Source organism: Furipterus horrens, unplaced genomic scaffold (genome assembly GCF_987537825.1).
Source record: "Furipterus horrens unplaced genomic scaffold, mFurHor1.1.pri manual_scaffold_4, whole genome shotgun sequence".
Lineage (NCBI taxonomy): Eukaryota > Metazoa > Chordata > Mammalia > Chiroptera > Furipteridae > Furipterus > Furipterus horrens.
The window spans coordinates 26,234,074-26,249,293 of NW_028327174.1; the positions used below are offsets into that span (position 1 = coordinate 26,234,074).

The window sequence follows — 15,220 nt, forward strand, 5'->3', positions numbered from 1 at the left end:
GGGACCCTGGGAACCCAGCCTGGCCTCAGGCCACACTGAGGCCGGCAGCAGTGGGAAGGACAGGGCATCTGGTCAGGAGCAGGACCCGCGCACCAGTGGCAGCGTGTCTGCAAAGCAGGAGCTTGGGTCAGCAGGACCTCACAGTCCTGCAGAAGTGCTGTGAAACCCAGTGTCCTTGCCATGACCTGGGGTGGTTCACGAAGGTGTTGTCTGGCTGCACGCCATGCCCTCAGTGCCCCGAGCAGCGTGGCTCGGTGCAGCAGTGGCTCCCAGGTTCCATTCCCGGGGCCTAGCTCCATCTCTTCTGCACCCCTCCTGTTTCCCATCCTCAGTCTGCTCCCAGAAGTCCAGACGGGCTGTCTATTGGTATCACTTCTGGAGAGACTTTAGTACCTTAGTTTATCTAACAAAGTCTAGTTGTGACATTATTACAGGGGCTTGTTAGCTAGATACTTGAGGATTTGAGCTCACACTCCCTGCTCCCTTCCTCTCCAGTAAGATAAAAACTAAAAGAAAAAAAAAGTAGGAGTTGCTTTCTGTTGTTCAGCCATTGAGGTGTTTTGTTTTGTTTTTTTTTCTGGCTTGGGGGCATTGCTGCTGCCTCATCCGGAGTCAGAAAGCCTTAATTGTGATCCTTGTGTTTGTCCTTCCCTAGGGAAAACTGTTTGGTCTTTAAACCCAAACTACTTATCCAACAGTACCCTGGCTGCCCCAGGGGTGGTGCTGCCAGATGTGGATGAAGATGGCGTTAGAGATCTTGTGGTTCTGGCTGTTGGGCAATCACAGGTATGCTGTGTATTAACTGCTCCGTCTTTCTTATAGAGAACGCTTCAGCTTTAGTTAGTTCTTAGTATTATTATAAATGCTTCTTGAAACCTCTTCTTATAAGGGCTTAGATTTTAAAAAATTTGCTTTGTGAAATTAAATGGTTAAATTATCATTATGAACCCATTTCCCTGGCAGTCTCGCTATGGTCCCATTGACTGTGGCATGGTGGAGCTCTGCTGCCAGGGAGATCTGTGTTTGAATTGCGCCCCATCACTTTGTAGCTTTGCGGCCTTGGGTAAGCCGCCCCAGTCCTGGCCTCTTTGTGTGTAAACTAGAAATGGTGTATCTACTGGCAGGATCGTTAGAGAGTCAGAGCTAACATATTGGAAGTGCCTGGAGTACTGCCTATGTGTATGTGTTGTTAGTTTTATTATATTTAACTTTTATTACAACTATAAAACAAAAGACAGACTGTAGAAAGTTTATAAAAACAAATATAGAAAAGATTATATGTTGGATAAGACATAACAAGAATGACCAAAGAAAAGAGAGTTGTAGTTTCGGCTGTGACAACACAAACTTTAATTCCAGTACAGTGGTCCTTAAATTGTGCTCCTGAATTATGCTTCCCTGGAACTAATTATCCTCTGCCTAGGTAAAATAATTATTAGGTATTTTTTCTCCCTGAATTACAGAATTAATGAACATAATTATTTCAATGTTAAGTTTTTATTCCTGAAGTTTTTCTCGGAGTTTATGTCAAAGTCTAAGACTTCCGAGTGTGAGTCTGCCAGGAAAGGTTTGTGGACGAAAGAATTGAACAGTTTGGAAAGAATAGTTGTAGAAAAAATGTGGATACAGATCATTTGGTCTCATTTGATAATTTTAATTTTAATAGACCTTGTGTTTGCTCTTGTGAATTTTGTAATGCGTAGATGGAGTGGAGTTGTAAAATCTGCAAGTACTATTATTTAGAACAAAATTAATTCTGTCAGTATTTTATGGCTTTCTGCCAGGAGCACCATGAACTTCCTTAAAGTGCCGCACCGTCACGAGTGTTGCAGGGTGTGCTGTTCTGGTACACCGGGCGAACCTCACGTCTGTGAGACGAGGGGAGTTTCTGAAGGCCAGTCAGTTTTAATGGGACTTTCCATGAGCTTTTCTTCAACTGGCTGGTTGGTCTTGAGGTAGACTGAACCAAGAATTCTGGAATTATTCACATAATCTTTTTATTCCGGTCACTGTGACTAAAGATGGGGTCTAGGCCCAATTTCAGTGAGTACAGCCATCAAGCAGTGATTCTCTGAAGGTCCCAAAGTGAGAAGTCAGGGTGGAGGGTTCTTTTCAGTGAAATTATGGTTAGCAAGACATTGAACAAGTTTATAACCTGGACCCCAGTGGTGGTCGATGGGAGACCCTTTAGAGCCCCTTCGTGGTGAGGTAGCCTCCACTAGAGGAACTGGCATCCTGCCAGTCCTACTTTGTGCCTCTGGTCTTTTGTCTCTACCAGAAAACAAAATGTGCCCAACTTGCCTCAGAGAATGTACCCATTAGCAGAATAGCGTACAGTTATGGAATGGTCTCTATTCTGCCTAAAACGTGATAGACTATATTAGAAAAATCTTGGAGAAGAGATGGGTTTAGAGCAGTAGATTTATCTTTATACTGACTGCTTTTGACCTCTATACCAGCAACAGAGAAGCTGAGTAACCTGTTTACTCTAAGCTACAGATATGGGAGGCTCTTTCTTCACAAGGAAGGAAGCGTATTAGGTCTATGACTTAGAAAGTTTAAATACCAACATCTGGGTTTAGAGTGAGGTGGGCTTGGGGCAGCTGACCTAGTGTGGGGTTAGAGGAGCTGATCTGGCCTAGAACATTAGTGGGAAGGGGCCGTAAAAGTTCTGTGGGCAACCCCTCATACCATGCCGTCATCTCTGACTCAGTATTCCAGACCCATTGGCGCCCATTCCCTCCTTGAGCACTCAGGCTGATGGGAATACCACTGATTTGGGAAGCAGTCCATTTCATTTTTGGTCAGGTTCAGAAAATCCTGTCATTGATGAGAAAGCTTCCTTCCCATAGCTTTCATTCATCGTTTAGCTTCAGCCACGTAAAGCTATTCTTAATGGATCTAATTCTCTTTCTACGTGAAAGCCCTTTGCCCATGAACTTCGTCCCCTAAGCATACTCCTCTAAAGGCTAAATATCCGCAATTTCTCATATTGTTCCTCATACTATATGAAGTCCAGGCCTCTCTTTTTTGGTTTATTTCTCTTTTCATTCCAATATATTTGTATCTCCTTTAAAATATGGCAGCCATATTTGAAAACAGTATTCTATTTCTAATATCAGTTTTAGCAACAAAAGGAAATTGTTACTTCTTTTGATACAGACTCTGTATTTCAATTAGTGCAACCAAAGATTGTGATAGCCTTTCTAAGATTCAGTGTTTGTTTATCATTAGTTAAAACATCCACATCTTTTAGTTAATCAATTAATTAATGTCCCAATTTCTTCTTCCAGATTTTGACACATCTTACAGCCTAAGACTTTTTTTAATTTTAAATTTGTCCTACAGCATATTATCTATCCCTCCCTGCTTTGTGATAAGCTTGAATTCTGTTCATTCAAGTCTTCGATAAGAATGATAATAGGATTGGGACAAAAGCAGAGTGGTGTGACATCCCAATAAAACCTTCCTCTGGATTGTCATTGACTCCTCTGGGTACAATGAAAATTATTTGCCTTTCTCTTGTTCATAAGAACTCAGGATGATAAACTTTGTCAAAATCTTTACTGAAATCACAATATCGATACAATCCTCATATTTCCCAACCAGCGACTCTTTTCCTAAAAGAAAATCCTCTAGAGCAGGGGTTGGCAAACTATGGCCTGCAGGCCAGGCTTGGCCCATGGCTTGTTTCTGTAAATAAAGTTTTATTGGAACACAGGCCTATTCATTTATGTATTACCTATGGCCACTTTCATGCTACAGTGGTAGAGTAGATACTACAGAAACCATTTGGCTGGCAAAACCTAACCTATTTACCATCTGGCCTTTCACAGGAGAAGTTTGCATATCTTTGCTTTAGACTAAGGTTGAGAGTGGTCAGGCCAGACATGTCATGTTTTGATGCTTGTTGGGACCAAAAATGACTGGGAATTTCAGGGTGTGAGAATAGAGACCCAGGGAGTCAGCTGTCCTATATTTAGCTCTGGGCTAGAATTCTGGTCTCAGAGAAATTGCTGGAGCTGTAGTAAAGATGCCCTTTGCGGGTATCTTAATGAGGGACTTGGACATTTGCCTCTCTTTCTTACTTAGAGGGAAATAAAGTAAAGCAGGTTTGGCTTGGTGCTTTCCAACTTTCTGAACCCTTAGCTAACAATGAGGCAATGATTGAGTGCAGAAACTATTTGATTAGGAAATGATAGGGCTTCTATTGACTGGACCTTCTTCTTTCAATTCTTCAGCAAGATTTGTGCTTTCTGCTGGTGTCTGGCCGGACAGGGAGTCCAGTGGGCCGACCTGTGAAGTACAACATCGTGGGAGAGGGGAATCTGATTGGTCCTCAGGTTTACATCACCGCGAACGGGGCTGTCTACATCCTGTTTGGCTTTGGTAAGAAGCAAGACTGGTTTCTGCTACTGTTCCCCATTGATGTATGTGATTAGGTCTCTCTTGTGAGATAGGGTGGCAGCTTGGGAATGGCTGACACCAGCCCTTTCCTCACCTCCTATAGTAGGGACTGCTCGCCACCCCCACCCTTTGTAGGTTATTAGTTCTGTTTTCTCTTGCTGCCTTCTGTAAAGGGAAGACTCTTTGTTTAGCATTTGCATCATCACCTCCCAGTTCACTCCGTGTTGGACCAGTCTGGGCGGGCTGTATTAGACAGGTCCTCATCCTGGGAGAGTTCTGTTATGTTCAGCTTCTCAGTGTTGGCTCTTCCTGTGGTGCTAGGAAATATCCAAGCTGTCGCCCTGCGGGACATTTTTGTTCAGGCTCAAAATCGAGACAGCTCACCACCTTCTCTGCAGATAGAGGAGCCAGAGTGGGAGAAGCGAAGATCCGTCAACCTGTCCGAACTGATTGACATTTACAGGTAGGACCTTATCACTGAGATCTTTGAAGCACCCATGCGCCATGAGTCTGAGATTGGTTGGGCTGGTGAATGTGGAGGCAGAGTTCTGGGGGACAACAGTGATAGCTTGACTGTACCATCTTCTGATCTGGTTAACATGAGAGACAAATTTTCTTGATAACATAATGTGTTGATATCCATGTGTTAGTGACCATTATGTGTCATCCCTATGCACATAGGTTGCAAGGAAGGATATTTGTTTAGGTTCTGAGTCAGAGTGGGGCAGGGTGAGGCTGGAGAACCTCCAGGTAGGGAGATAGATTTATTTAAAATAACTGTAAAACTGTGCTGCAGTATCTGCTCTATTCTTCCTGCAGTTTTCTCTGAGTTGAAGAATCACTTTGGCAGAAGTGAGGATAGCATCTATGAAATCTTATTTTTTGTTCCTGTTTATTTCTTAATTAAAAGCGTGTAGTTTGTCTGTCATATGCAGTGGATTTTACCCATTTAACCCTCAACCTGGGTAATAATTGTTTTCTTTTTTTTTTTAATACTAGAAGTTTCAAATAATTTTCTAGCGTTTTCTGAGGCAGTAACATGTTGTTCCAGTGAATTTGACAGATGTGAAATAAAATGGTCCCAGCTGTACAGAGAAAGAAACGATGTGATAACATGTATACCAGGAGTTGCTGTCCAAGCTTATGACAGTTTCGGGACCCCTGCGCAGATCTCCACCTCCCTTCCCTGTTCTTTTTGGCTCTGTTTTCTTTCCCAGACTTATGCAGGTTCCTTATGAACTTGCATGAATTTTCTAGGAATCCTTGGTTTCTAAAGGTCAGGAAAATTATATTCAACTGGAATGACAGACCTAATGGTGGGAGATGAATACAAGAGTATAAATAAACGTGTATACTGGGAGAAAAAGGCCAAATAAGTGGGTCAGGAATCTCAGCTAAACTAGAGACTAACTGTTGGGGTCTTGGTGATTCAGTGGTGGTGTTGAGCAGCTCCAGATGGTGAAGGCATCGGATTCCAATTGCAGCAACCTCCTGATTACAACCAGACAGGCCCTTGTCCTGCTCCGGGGGCAGAATCTCATACCTTCCTGGACGTTGAGACTTCAAGGCCTACGCAGGTTTGCAGTGTGCTCCTTCTCAAGTTTGCTGTTTTGATTCACTTTCCTGTGTTTAAAAACTGCCCAAACAATTGTTTGCTATCTGGAACTGATGCAGAAGGGAGGGAAAGAGTTTATTGTTTCTCTCTTTTTCTTTCTCTTTTTCTTTTTTTTCTTATTCACTGCCAATCACTTACTTTGTTCTTATTTGTAGTCAGCCTACTCCTGGGTATTTCACTGACGATCAGACATTAGACTTCCTTCTGCAGATACAGGATGGAGCTGGGATGAAAAAGGTAAAACCTTGGGACTTAAGTCAATAAAAACTTACATAAACTATAACTTTGTGTACAGCCCTGTGTGAGGCACTGGGAGATTTAAAAGCAACCTAAAAATATGGTCCCTTCCTTCAAATGACTCAAAGTCTAGCTGAATGGATAAAATGAAAACTTACAATTCATGCTAAAATCTATAGCATTGGAAGCTTTTCTAGCTAACCTTCTTCCTGCACAGGGATTCCTTCTTTTGGATCCTAACTTACACTTAGGCCATCGGAGCCTTGTTGACATCTCTGGGTGAGGAAAGGCAGGCATAAATAAGTCTAATATTTCAGTACATACAATACTCACCTAAGATTTCAGAGGTGGCAGCATATCTCGAGTGGCTACATTGTTATAGAGGGCTTTCTAAAAGAGGGAACTATGAGCAGGGTCTTGAAAGTTGAACTGTGGTCTTGGCTGATGTGGCTCAGTGGATTGAGCACTGGCTTGCGAACCAAAAGGTTGCTGGTTTAGTTCCCAGTCAGGGTACATGCCTGGGTTGTGGGCCAGGTCCCCAGTTGGGGGCGAGAGGCAACCTATCAATGTATCTCTAGTGCATTGAAGTTTCTCTCCCTCTCTTTCTCCCTCCCTCCCCCTCTAAAAATAAACAAATAAATATGAAAAGGAGAAACTTGGGCCCCTCCCTTAAAAACGTTGAACTGTATTTCTGTGAGGGGGTGGATGGGAAAGCATGCTGGGTCTGGAACACCAAGACCAGAGGCCCGGAGACAGAACGGTGTAGCATGGCCCAAGGACACTGAATAGACAATTTTCATTTCTTTAACATTACAAGCAGAATTGGAGTTTTTAAAATTTCTTTTTGATAATTGACCTAGCTTTTTTGTTTGTCTTCACTGTAAAATATGTAAGTATTTATTGTGCACTGTTCCCTGAGAGATAATTCACACGCACTTAATCATCACCTCTAATGTGTGCCAAACTCTGTGCTGGATACGCAGATGACGTCTGTGGAGACATGGCCCGAAGACGAGGCCACTGTCTGTAACTCATAGTTATTGGGGTGCCTGTTCACACACAGCTTGGCCACATCATGGTAAGCAGTGTAATGGAGGTTCACAATGCCACGGGGATGTGGAGAGCAGATTGAGTGAAGGGAGTCACGAGACGCTGTGTGCTGGTCAGGGGTTGGATGGGCAGAATCCTGGGTGCGGAGAAGAGGTTTGCAGGATGGACAGACAAGGATAGGCTGAGGGGCGTTCCCGCCAGAGACTAGAGTGAGCTTAGCAGATGGAGGGCCGTGAAGGCAAGGTTGAGAATTTGGATGAGGTGTGGATGTAGTAGGGTTTTTTTTGGTCATGAGCAGAGAACTGATAATATAAGAGTCACTTCAGGGAGAGTCTCCCAGCCGTGCTGTGCTGGAGAGAAGCAATGTCAGATTGTCTTTCAAAGGAATTTCAGGTAGAGATTGGAATTTTCACTGGCATTCCTAGCCGGGCTGAGGGAGAAGGGCAGGTATGATAGGTTGGTAAAGGGCTGTGATGCTGAGGGTTAAGACTTGGGTTTTCATCTTGGCTCCACTACTTTTTGGTGACCTTGGGTAAATGACATAATTTCACCTACCTGCAGTTTCTGCATCTGAAAAACAAGTCACAACACTGACTCCTACCTTTGTAAGGTTATTGTGACAGGTCAGTGAAATATGTGACTGGATACAATTGTTTAGTGTGATGTCTCTAGCCTTCTTTTCTTCCCAAGACTGTCAAGGGGAATCTTAAATGGCTGGCCTGTTTTCCTCTGTGCTTGCTCAGAGGCGTTTGTCTCTCTAGGAGGTTCTGAGATCTTTGTGAGGCAGAGTCAGAGCATGGGCAGAGAACGGCCAGGCTCGGGAGACTGGGAGAATAGGAGAGTGATTGTAGGAAGAGGTGTAGTCTGCACACACTGAGGAACAGGGACGCTGAGGAGAATGAGAGAAGGACACTGGAGCTGGAGGGAGACGGGGCAGTTCCTGGGGGATTTTGTCAGATGACAGGCTGTGAGGTGTTTGTGGTGAAAGGAGATAGAAATGCTGCCAGGGCTAATGAATTCCATTTCTTTAATTATCCTTTGAGAGTTGCCACAAAGGAGCGAATTTTCTCTTAATTTATTTTTTTGCCTGTTTCGACTGTGGCCTTTTCACCTTGAGACTACCCTAGGGCTGAGCTACATATGCCGTGACAAACACAGAAAGCTCTTAGTGCATGGGCCACTGTTCCCAGAGCAAAGGGTTGCTGCAGGTAGGGGAGGGAAGGAGCAGGAAGCAGGCGCTGCTGCCGGCATCTGGTTTCAGCACCACCACTGCAGAACGGCAGCTCTGTCTGGGGCTGTCAGCATCTAGGTCACCTCCAGTCCCTGGGCCTTCACTTTCTCATGTGTGAAATGAGAGGTGGATGCTTTATACTGTCCCCTTCCCACCTGAGAATTCCTTTAAACTCTATGGGGTGGGAATAAGGCTGGAGAAAACCGGGTCCTGGGTCCTAGTTGTTATTTAATGCTCTCTGAATACCCGATTTGTTCACAATAAGCTCAGCCCGTTAATATATGTTATTTGAATGTGAGTGTGTGTGTATGTGTATGTTGTGTTTTCTTGGCCTGCTGCCCTTCTGAGGATGGGCACTACTCACTGTCTTCTCTTTTACAGATGATGGTGGTGGATGGGCACTCGGGCTCTGTTACTTGGAATTACAGTGTTCCCTGTCACATGAGAAAAACACCAACCACCTCAGCAGTTACTTCAGACCAGAAGTCCGTCTTCCTCTTTTGGGCTGAAGAGCTGTCAGCTGCATCTCCCAGTTCCGTGAGTGAGCCTGGGCGAGTCCCTCTGTCACTTTGTCAGATGGCAGCTGCCCTGCAGGGCTGACTGGCTCTGGAGGTTTTATTAGATCAGCCACACTTACAAGTGGTTATGGGTGGAACAAAGCAGCCTGCGAGTGGGCAAAGCAGGAACCTCCTTCCTCTGAGCTCTGCTTAGCACCTGTGCCTTTCCTGTCCAGCGGTGTGAAAGCTGACAACAACCCCTTGGCTACTGGCTACGACAGTGGGAGGCTGGATAAGGGAGAGAGAGTGCTCTGGAGATCCTATAGGTCCGCATTTACAGATGATTCGCAGGCGCTACCACTGTTGATGGGAGAGAGCATTATGACGGGTCTGGATTGGGCAGGGAAGGTTTCATGGGAGAAAAGGTCCAATACATAGAAGGCAGATTTTAGAAAGTCTCTAACGCTATACGGTGGTATTTTGAAAGAGTTGATGAGTTAGGCACTACAAGAGGTGCCTGTGAGTTTTTAGAGAGACCCACCTTGACTTCATTCAACACATCTTGACCAGTACCTGCTATGTGCCAGGGACCACGTTCTCTGTAGTGTTGGTCCACTAGAGCAGACAGACAGTCCCTGTTGATGGGATGCAGGGGGTGGGAGTGGAGCCTGGAGGAGGAAGAGTCCTGAATTCGCCCCCTGTGTGCTTTCAAGCCCCTTAACTTTTCTGAGCTTCATGCTCTTTATCTGTGAATGAAGGCACTAATATGTTCCCTCATATTGAGATCAGATTGACTAACATCTAGATTGTAGTCTTAACTCTGCTATTCCCTAACATGGGACCATGGTTTTCTCATTTAATAAAGTGAGGAGATTGGGCCAGATGACTCTCAAATGTATGCATCCAAAAATAACCATAAAGAGAGGCACGTTACAAATGTTGTAATAGAAAGTACAAATAAGAATTTTAGATGGACGCACAAAAGGATGAAGATACTAATTTCGCCTGGGGACGTTAGAGAGCTTTCCATGAAAGAGGTGGCTTGCAAGTCGGGGACCTAAGGACCAGAAGTGTCCTAACATGAGGAAATGAGCTAGATAGGGTAGTTAGATAGTCTAAGGGGACTAAGGTTGGCAAAGGTTGGATGGAACCAAGTGAAGCGTGTGTTAGGTAATCCTCAGATGTTCTCGAAGCATGAGGTTTGCAGGTGAACAGGTGTAGAAGAAGGCTGGAAAAGGCAGGTATGGCTTAAATGGTGAAGACCTTGGTTTTCATGCTAAGGAATTTGGGCTTATGCTGCAGGCAGTGAGGAAGGAGTTTGGCTATTTTCTTGTCATGTTTGCTAAGTCAGAGATCTGTCCCATCATGCCTGGGGTCTAAGAGTGTGTGGGAACAGCCCTCTTCTACTTTGTGAGTGTGTGTTGGCAGTGTGGTAGCTGCAAGCTTCCTGCTCACATTTCTCCTCACTTAGTGGGCTTGCTCCTATGCCGACCATAGAAAAGCAGGTGGGACAGTCATTTGTCGGGGTTCCATTTCCTCTCAAGGGGAGGAGGGGAGATTCTCTCAGGGAGCTCAGTAGAGCAGCTGTTTACTAACCCGTGCACGATATTTCAGTGCTTTTAACAACAGCATGGCTGCACACGTGTGCTCCTGCTAAATATCATCCTTGCACAGAAGTTGCGCAGTTAAAGGAAGTTCCAATGTGCATTTGTTCTGCTGTTGACAGTCTGGAGACTGACACTCAGGCCTTGCAATTTTTGTCTTATAATTAATGACTTGTTCCTGTCTGGTCAACCTTCTGTTTATTTCTGTAAATGATAAGATTTTTGTGACTTTTAGCCTGACACTTGCAATTGGCCTTAATCTCCAAAGAGAGGAAACGTCTCCAGCACACCTTGTTTTTTCCTACGTAGACGCTGTCCTCACACCTCCCGCCTGCCGCAGGGGATGAACCGGCGCTCTGCTGCTCCTGTGGCAGGAGGCTGTGGGGCCTCTACCTCAGATTTCTGTCCTGGGGCGTGCACATTTCCTGTCTTACTTTTTTTTTCTTATAAGGGAGAAAGAATTTTCTAAATGTGGTGGTTTGATGAAGTTAGTGAGTACTGAGTGTTTTGAGCGCTCTGGAATATGTCTCTTGTATCTGGGAGTTTCTCTCTCCTTGCAGTTGGGAACAGGTCTTAGCATCTGAGAGAAGTGAGTCACCAGCATTGCCTCCTCTGCCCTTGTCATCCAAGGGCCATTAGCTTTTCTCCTTTTTGCTTCTTGCTGTCAGGAGGTCGTCCTGGGAGCTGAGCCATCCAGCCTCCACCACCTCTACCTTCTGCATCCAGCATTCCCCTCGATTCTTCTGGATCTGGCCAACGCCACGGGCACAGTCACAGCTTCAGAGGGTGAGTCCCAGCGATGGTGGGAATCTGTGCACACAGACCAGGGAGGATGCGCGGGTTGTGTGTGAGAATACCACTGTCCTACCCAGGGAGGGATGTATGCTTTTAGGTGACAGCAGGCCCTGGGCTGAGCCACTTTTGTTTTCTCTGGTGTTGTGAGTGCCCTGGGGCCATTCCCGGAGGGTTCCCTTGGGAAGAGCACCAGGCTCACAGGGTGAGGACCTGTACCCTCAGAATCCCGAGGGGAAATGCAGTCCCATTCTTAAAGGGTTCCGAGGGGCAATGATTCAGGCATCGTGCACTCAGCTGATGTTTACTGAGCATCATTTGTAATCACCAGGGCTGTGATCACTAATGAGAGTAGTTTCTTGACCCTTTAGGAACTCAGGACTTAGACTGTTTTCTAAATAATATCATATAGCAAAATTGGGATTCTGTATTAGGGACCCTGTAATTCAGGAAACTTGAAGCCCTGGAAACTTGGCCACTGCTGCCTGCTAGTCTGGAAGTGTCTGATGGTGTCGGCCTCACAGGTTCCGTGCCTCAGGCTGGCCTTGGGAGTCTGCTCTTCCTGCCCAGGGAGGATGGGGAGGACCAGACTGGCCACGTTTCCTTTATGTCGTTCCATATTCTCTTGCCATTCAAAGACTTGCTCTCTCCTTACTAAGTTACTTGCCTTAAAGTTGAAGCTAATGCTTTCTCAGTTTATTGGGAACTTGCAGCTTTGTGTGTGGTGGGGGACCAGAGACGTCAGCTTGCAAAACCCTGTGATTGGATCTCAATGAACTATTTTTCAGTATTAGCATAAAACATTGTCATTTGGTGAACATTTAATAATGGTAATTAAGAATCAAGACCATTTTTATTAAACACCTATTTTAAAGACGAGGCACAATAAACACTAGGTAATAGCTTACGTGACCACATACTGACAACCTAGGAATCCTGGTTGTTGTGCTCACTAGTTGCCACAGTTGCAGAGTTGCATGGTTTTCTGAGTTGGGGCTTTCTTAGAAACAGCTTCAGAGAAAAAATGGTACAAAGGCCCAGAAGAGTGTGCTGCTTTGCCGGCATCCAGTCCTTCACCACCTTGCACCCACGGTTTAGCTCAGCGCCTTCCGTCAGTTTGGTGCTCAGTAAACTTATATGCGTTAATGAAGGAGTAAATGAACAAATGCATCTAGTTGCTGAACCAAACCACTCTACTGTTAGTGGAAGTCTTCTGTCCTTATTAACTGCTCTTGTTTTTCTCTTTCCTCAGTTGGAATTAACGACCTCTGGAAAGATGCCTTTTATGTTACCAGGACAATGGGGCCAAGTTCCAAAGGCCGCCCAGCACCCCTGGTGGTTAGCAAGCTTAGTCTGCGGTGGGCACTGATGGAGGGCCAAATGGTCCAGCTAAAGGAGACCACCCCCAAAATTGGCCGTGGGGAGCTGCGAAGGTTCCTCTCTAGGATAAAGTTTGTTGATTCTCCCTTGCAGGTGAATAGCTTCTGACACAAATATTTGGTTACTATTGAGGGTTTAGGACAGATTCTACCAACTCCAACATTGCTCTTTAGAAAAGAGTGGGAGAGCCTTCTGGAGTAGCTGGGTGTCAGGAACCAGCTGTTTCAGACTGGTGCTATTTTCTAAGGGTGCTTCACCACCACCGAGAAATGGTACTCAGTTGTTTTCATCTGGAAATGTGGTACCATCTCCCTTAGGGGACATTGGAAATGGGGGGGCCATGGTTTTTATTGTACCAGGGATGGAGGGGATGGATACTACAGACATTTTCTGAGTAGGGACTAGTGAGGCTTACATCTTTGGCTTGTGGCAGGAATTATCCTGCTCAGGATGCTAAAGCCCCTCTTTTCCCCAAATACTGTGGCCTAGGTTCAATATTCAAGAGCTTATCATGGAAAGAGAGAGTCTCTGGGTCTTCCTGGGGGGACACTTACGAGCTATTGGGGCTACACAAAAGGACAGGAAAATAGAGGTTCCCTTCGTTTCTCTACCACAAAAAAGATTAAAGTCACTGATACTTTCACCTTTTCCCCTAGATCTAGTCTTATGGAAGCTTTAGTTTAAGAAGTGAACAGAATGGATACTGTCTCTCTCCTGTGAGTATAAAGTCCGTTCTTTAGAGAGAAGAAAGACGTCTTCGGCCTCATCGCCCTCTGCTGCGGTTGTGGCGAAGCGCTGGGAAGGCAGGTTGGAGATCTTTGACAACGGCACCAGCCATTTGGTTGGGGTATTTTACCCACTTTCTCAGTCTGTTCATAAACCCCTCCACTAGGGACTCTGTGGGGATCATTTGGAAATGTGAATCTTACGTTTTATTTTTTGTATGTCTAATTTATAAACTCTTCCTGGGAAATTGGTTTTGCATTATGCCACATGTGTGTGTCTTTCAGCGTTATGATGAAATGTTTTCTAGATATGTCCTAAGCTCCAGGGGCCCAGTGTCTTGTCCTTCTGGTTTGTTTGGTCATCTTGAGGCTTTTGGATGGCCTACCTCTGACTTTTAGGGCCACTCATCATTCCTGTTCTTATTCTCTCCCCACCTGTTCCTTGGCTTCTTCCCAATTTTCACAGCAGCGAGAAAGACTGATAGTGGACGATAGCGGTAGCCCTGTCCCAGCATTTTCACCTCTTCCTTGTATTCTGTATCCTGCCTCCTCACACCTCCATGTCTCTATGTCTAGCGACCCTACAATAACCGTATTCCTATCAGAAGGGGAGCAGTGATAAGGTCCATGTGTTAGCATGTGGTTTTGATTGTTCTGCTGGTCGTGATCTTTATTGCAGTAAATGTGTATTCTGTGCTCAATTTAGAGGAAACTGGAGTCAGGAACAACAGAGGCAGATATTCTTATCTCTGCTTCATCTCTACTCTGCTTTCTTAGCATCTTCTACTAGGCATCCTCCTTCCTGCTTCTCTTGCTCTTTTATTCAGGGACATTTTTGCATGAGAGCAGAGCTGTTTTGGGGCTTTTGCTCTTGCTCGAGTCCAGTGTGCAACTGTTTTGCCTGCACATCTTCTTCCTTGTAGAGCCTTTGAGGCATTGTATTTAGAGAAAAATGCCTGTATAAATACTATAACTTTTATAATTGGTTAAGTTCTTTAGAATTTTCTCCAGTAATTCTCCCTTACTCTGTATAAATATATTACTTCTATTAAGTTCTCTCCTAAACTTCCAGGTCATTGTTTATTTAGCAGAGGATTCTGCATTAGCTGGAGAACTGCTTTCCTTCTTGAATAATGTTGATAGGTCATCTCTGAGTGCAACTCAGGTTCTCTCTTTACTTGAGACTGTACCTGTTTAGCTTGTGTTCGTAAAGGAATTCCAGAAAATTTAGAGATTACAGAAAATTAGGGATCCTAAATTCAAGGGATATATGTTAATTGCCCCCTGTTAGGCGTTATGACATCACAGAAGCTTAGTAGCAAAACTCTGCTCAGGCATGTAGCCTGCCTGCGGGTTGGCCTTGCTAGGTTTCTGGGCATCTTGCTGCCTTATGCCTGTGAAAGCAAATTGGGTTTTAACACTTTGGAAGGCACGTGTAGAAGCATGTGTAGGTCGACTTATTGTAAACTTGGGGGACCATTTACAAGATACCCAAGAGTATGGAGATGATCCCAGATATACTTCTAGGGTTTGAATCTACCTGGATAGAAGAGCCTACAATCTAGTCTGGTCTAGTAAAGAATTCTAAAGATTGATTTATAGTTGACTGAATACCTAAAACGTAGGTGGTGGTCCTGTGGCCTGGGCCAAGCCATCTAGGCCTAAACTTGGTTCTCTGCCAT

At 44.9% G+C, this 15,220-nt stretch overlaps 1 protein-coding gene across 1 annotated transcript in view; it reads left to right on the forward strand.

Annotated features, from left to right (window-relative positions):
- FAM234B (family with sequence similarity 234 member B) overlaps positions 1-14,104 on the forward strand; it is a 29,196-nt gene extending 15,092 nt beyond the window's left edge. The window contains exons 5-13 of the mRNA XM_090272872.1: positions 656-786; positions 4,242-4,389; positions 4,729-4,870; positions 5,841-5,984; positions 6,178-6,259; positions 8,922-9,077; positions 11,310-11,427; positions 12,686-12,906; positions 13,470-14,104. Of these exons, the coding sequence (XP_090128998.1) occupies positions 656-786; positions 4,242-4,389; positions 4,729-4,870; positions 5,841-5,984; positions 6,178-6,259; positions 8,922-9,077; positions 11,310-11,427; positions 12,686-12,906; positions 13,470-13,475 (1,148 nt within the window). The 3' untranslated portion in view covers positions 13,476-14,104. The remainder of the gene's footprint in view (positions 1-655; positions 787-4,241; positions 4,390-4,728; positions 4,871-5,840; positions 5,985-6,177; positions 6,260-8,921; positions 9,078-11,309; positions 11,428-12,685; positions 12,907-13,469) is intronic.
- The last annotated feature ends 1,116 nt before the right edge of the window (positions 14,105-15,220 follow it).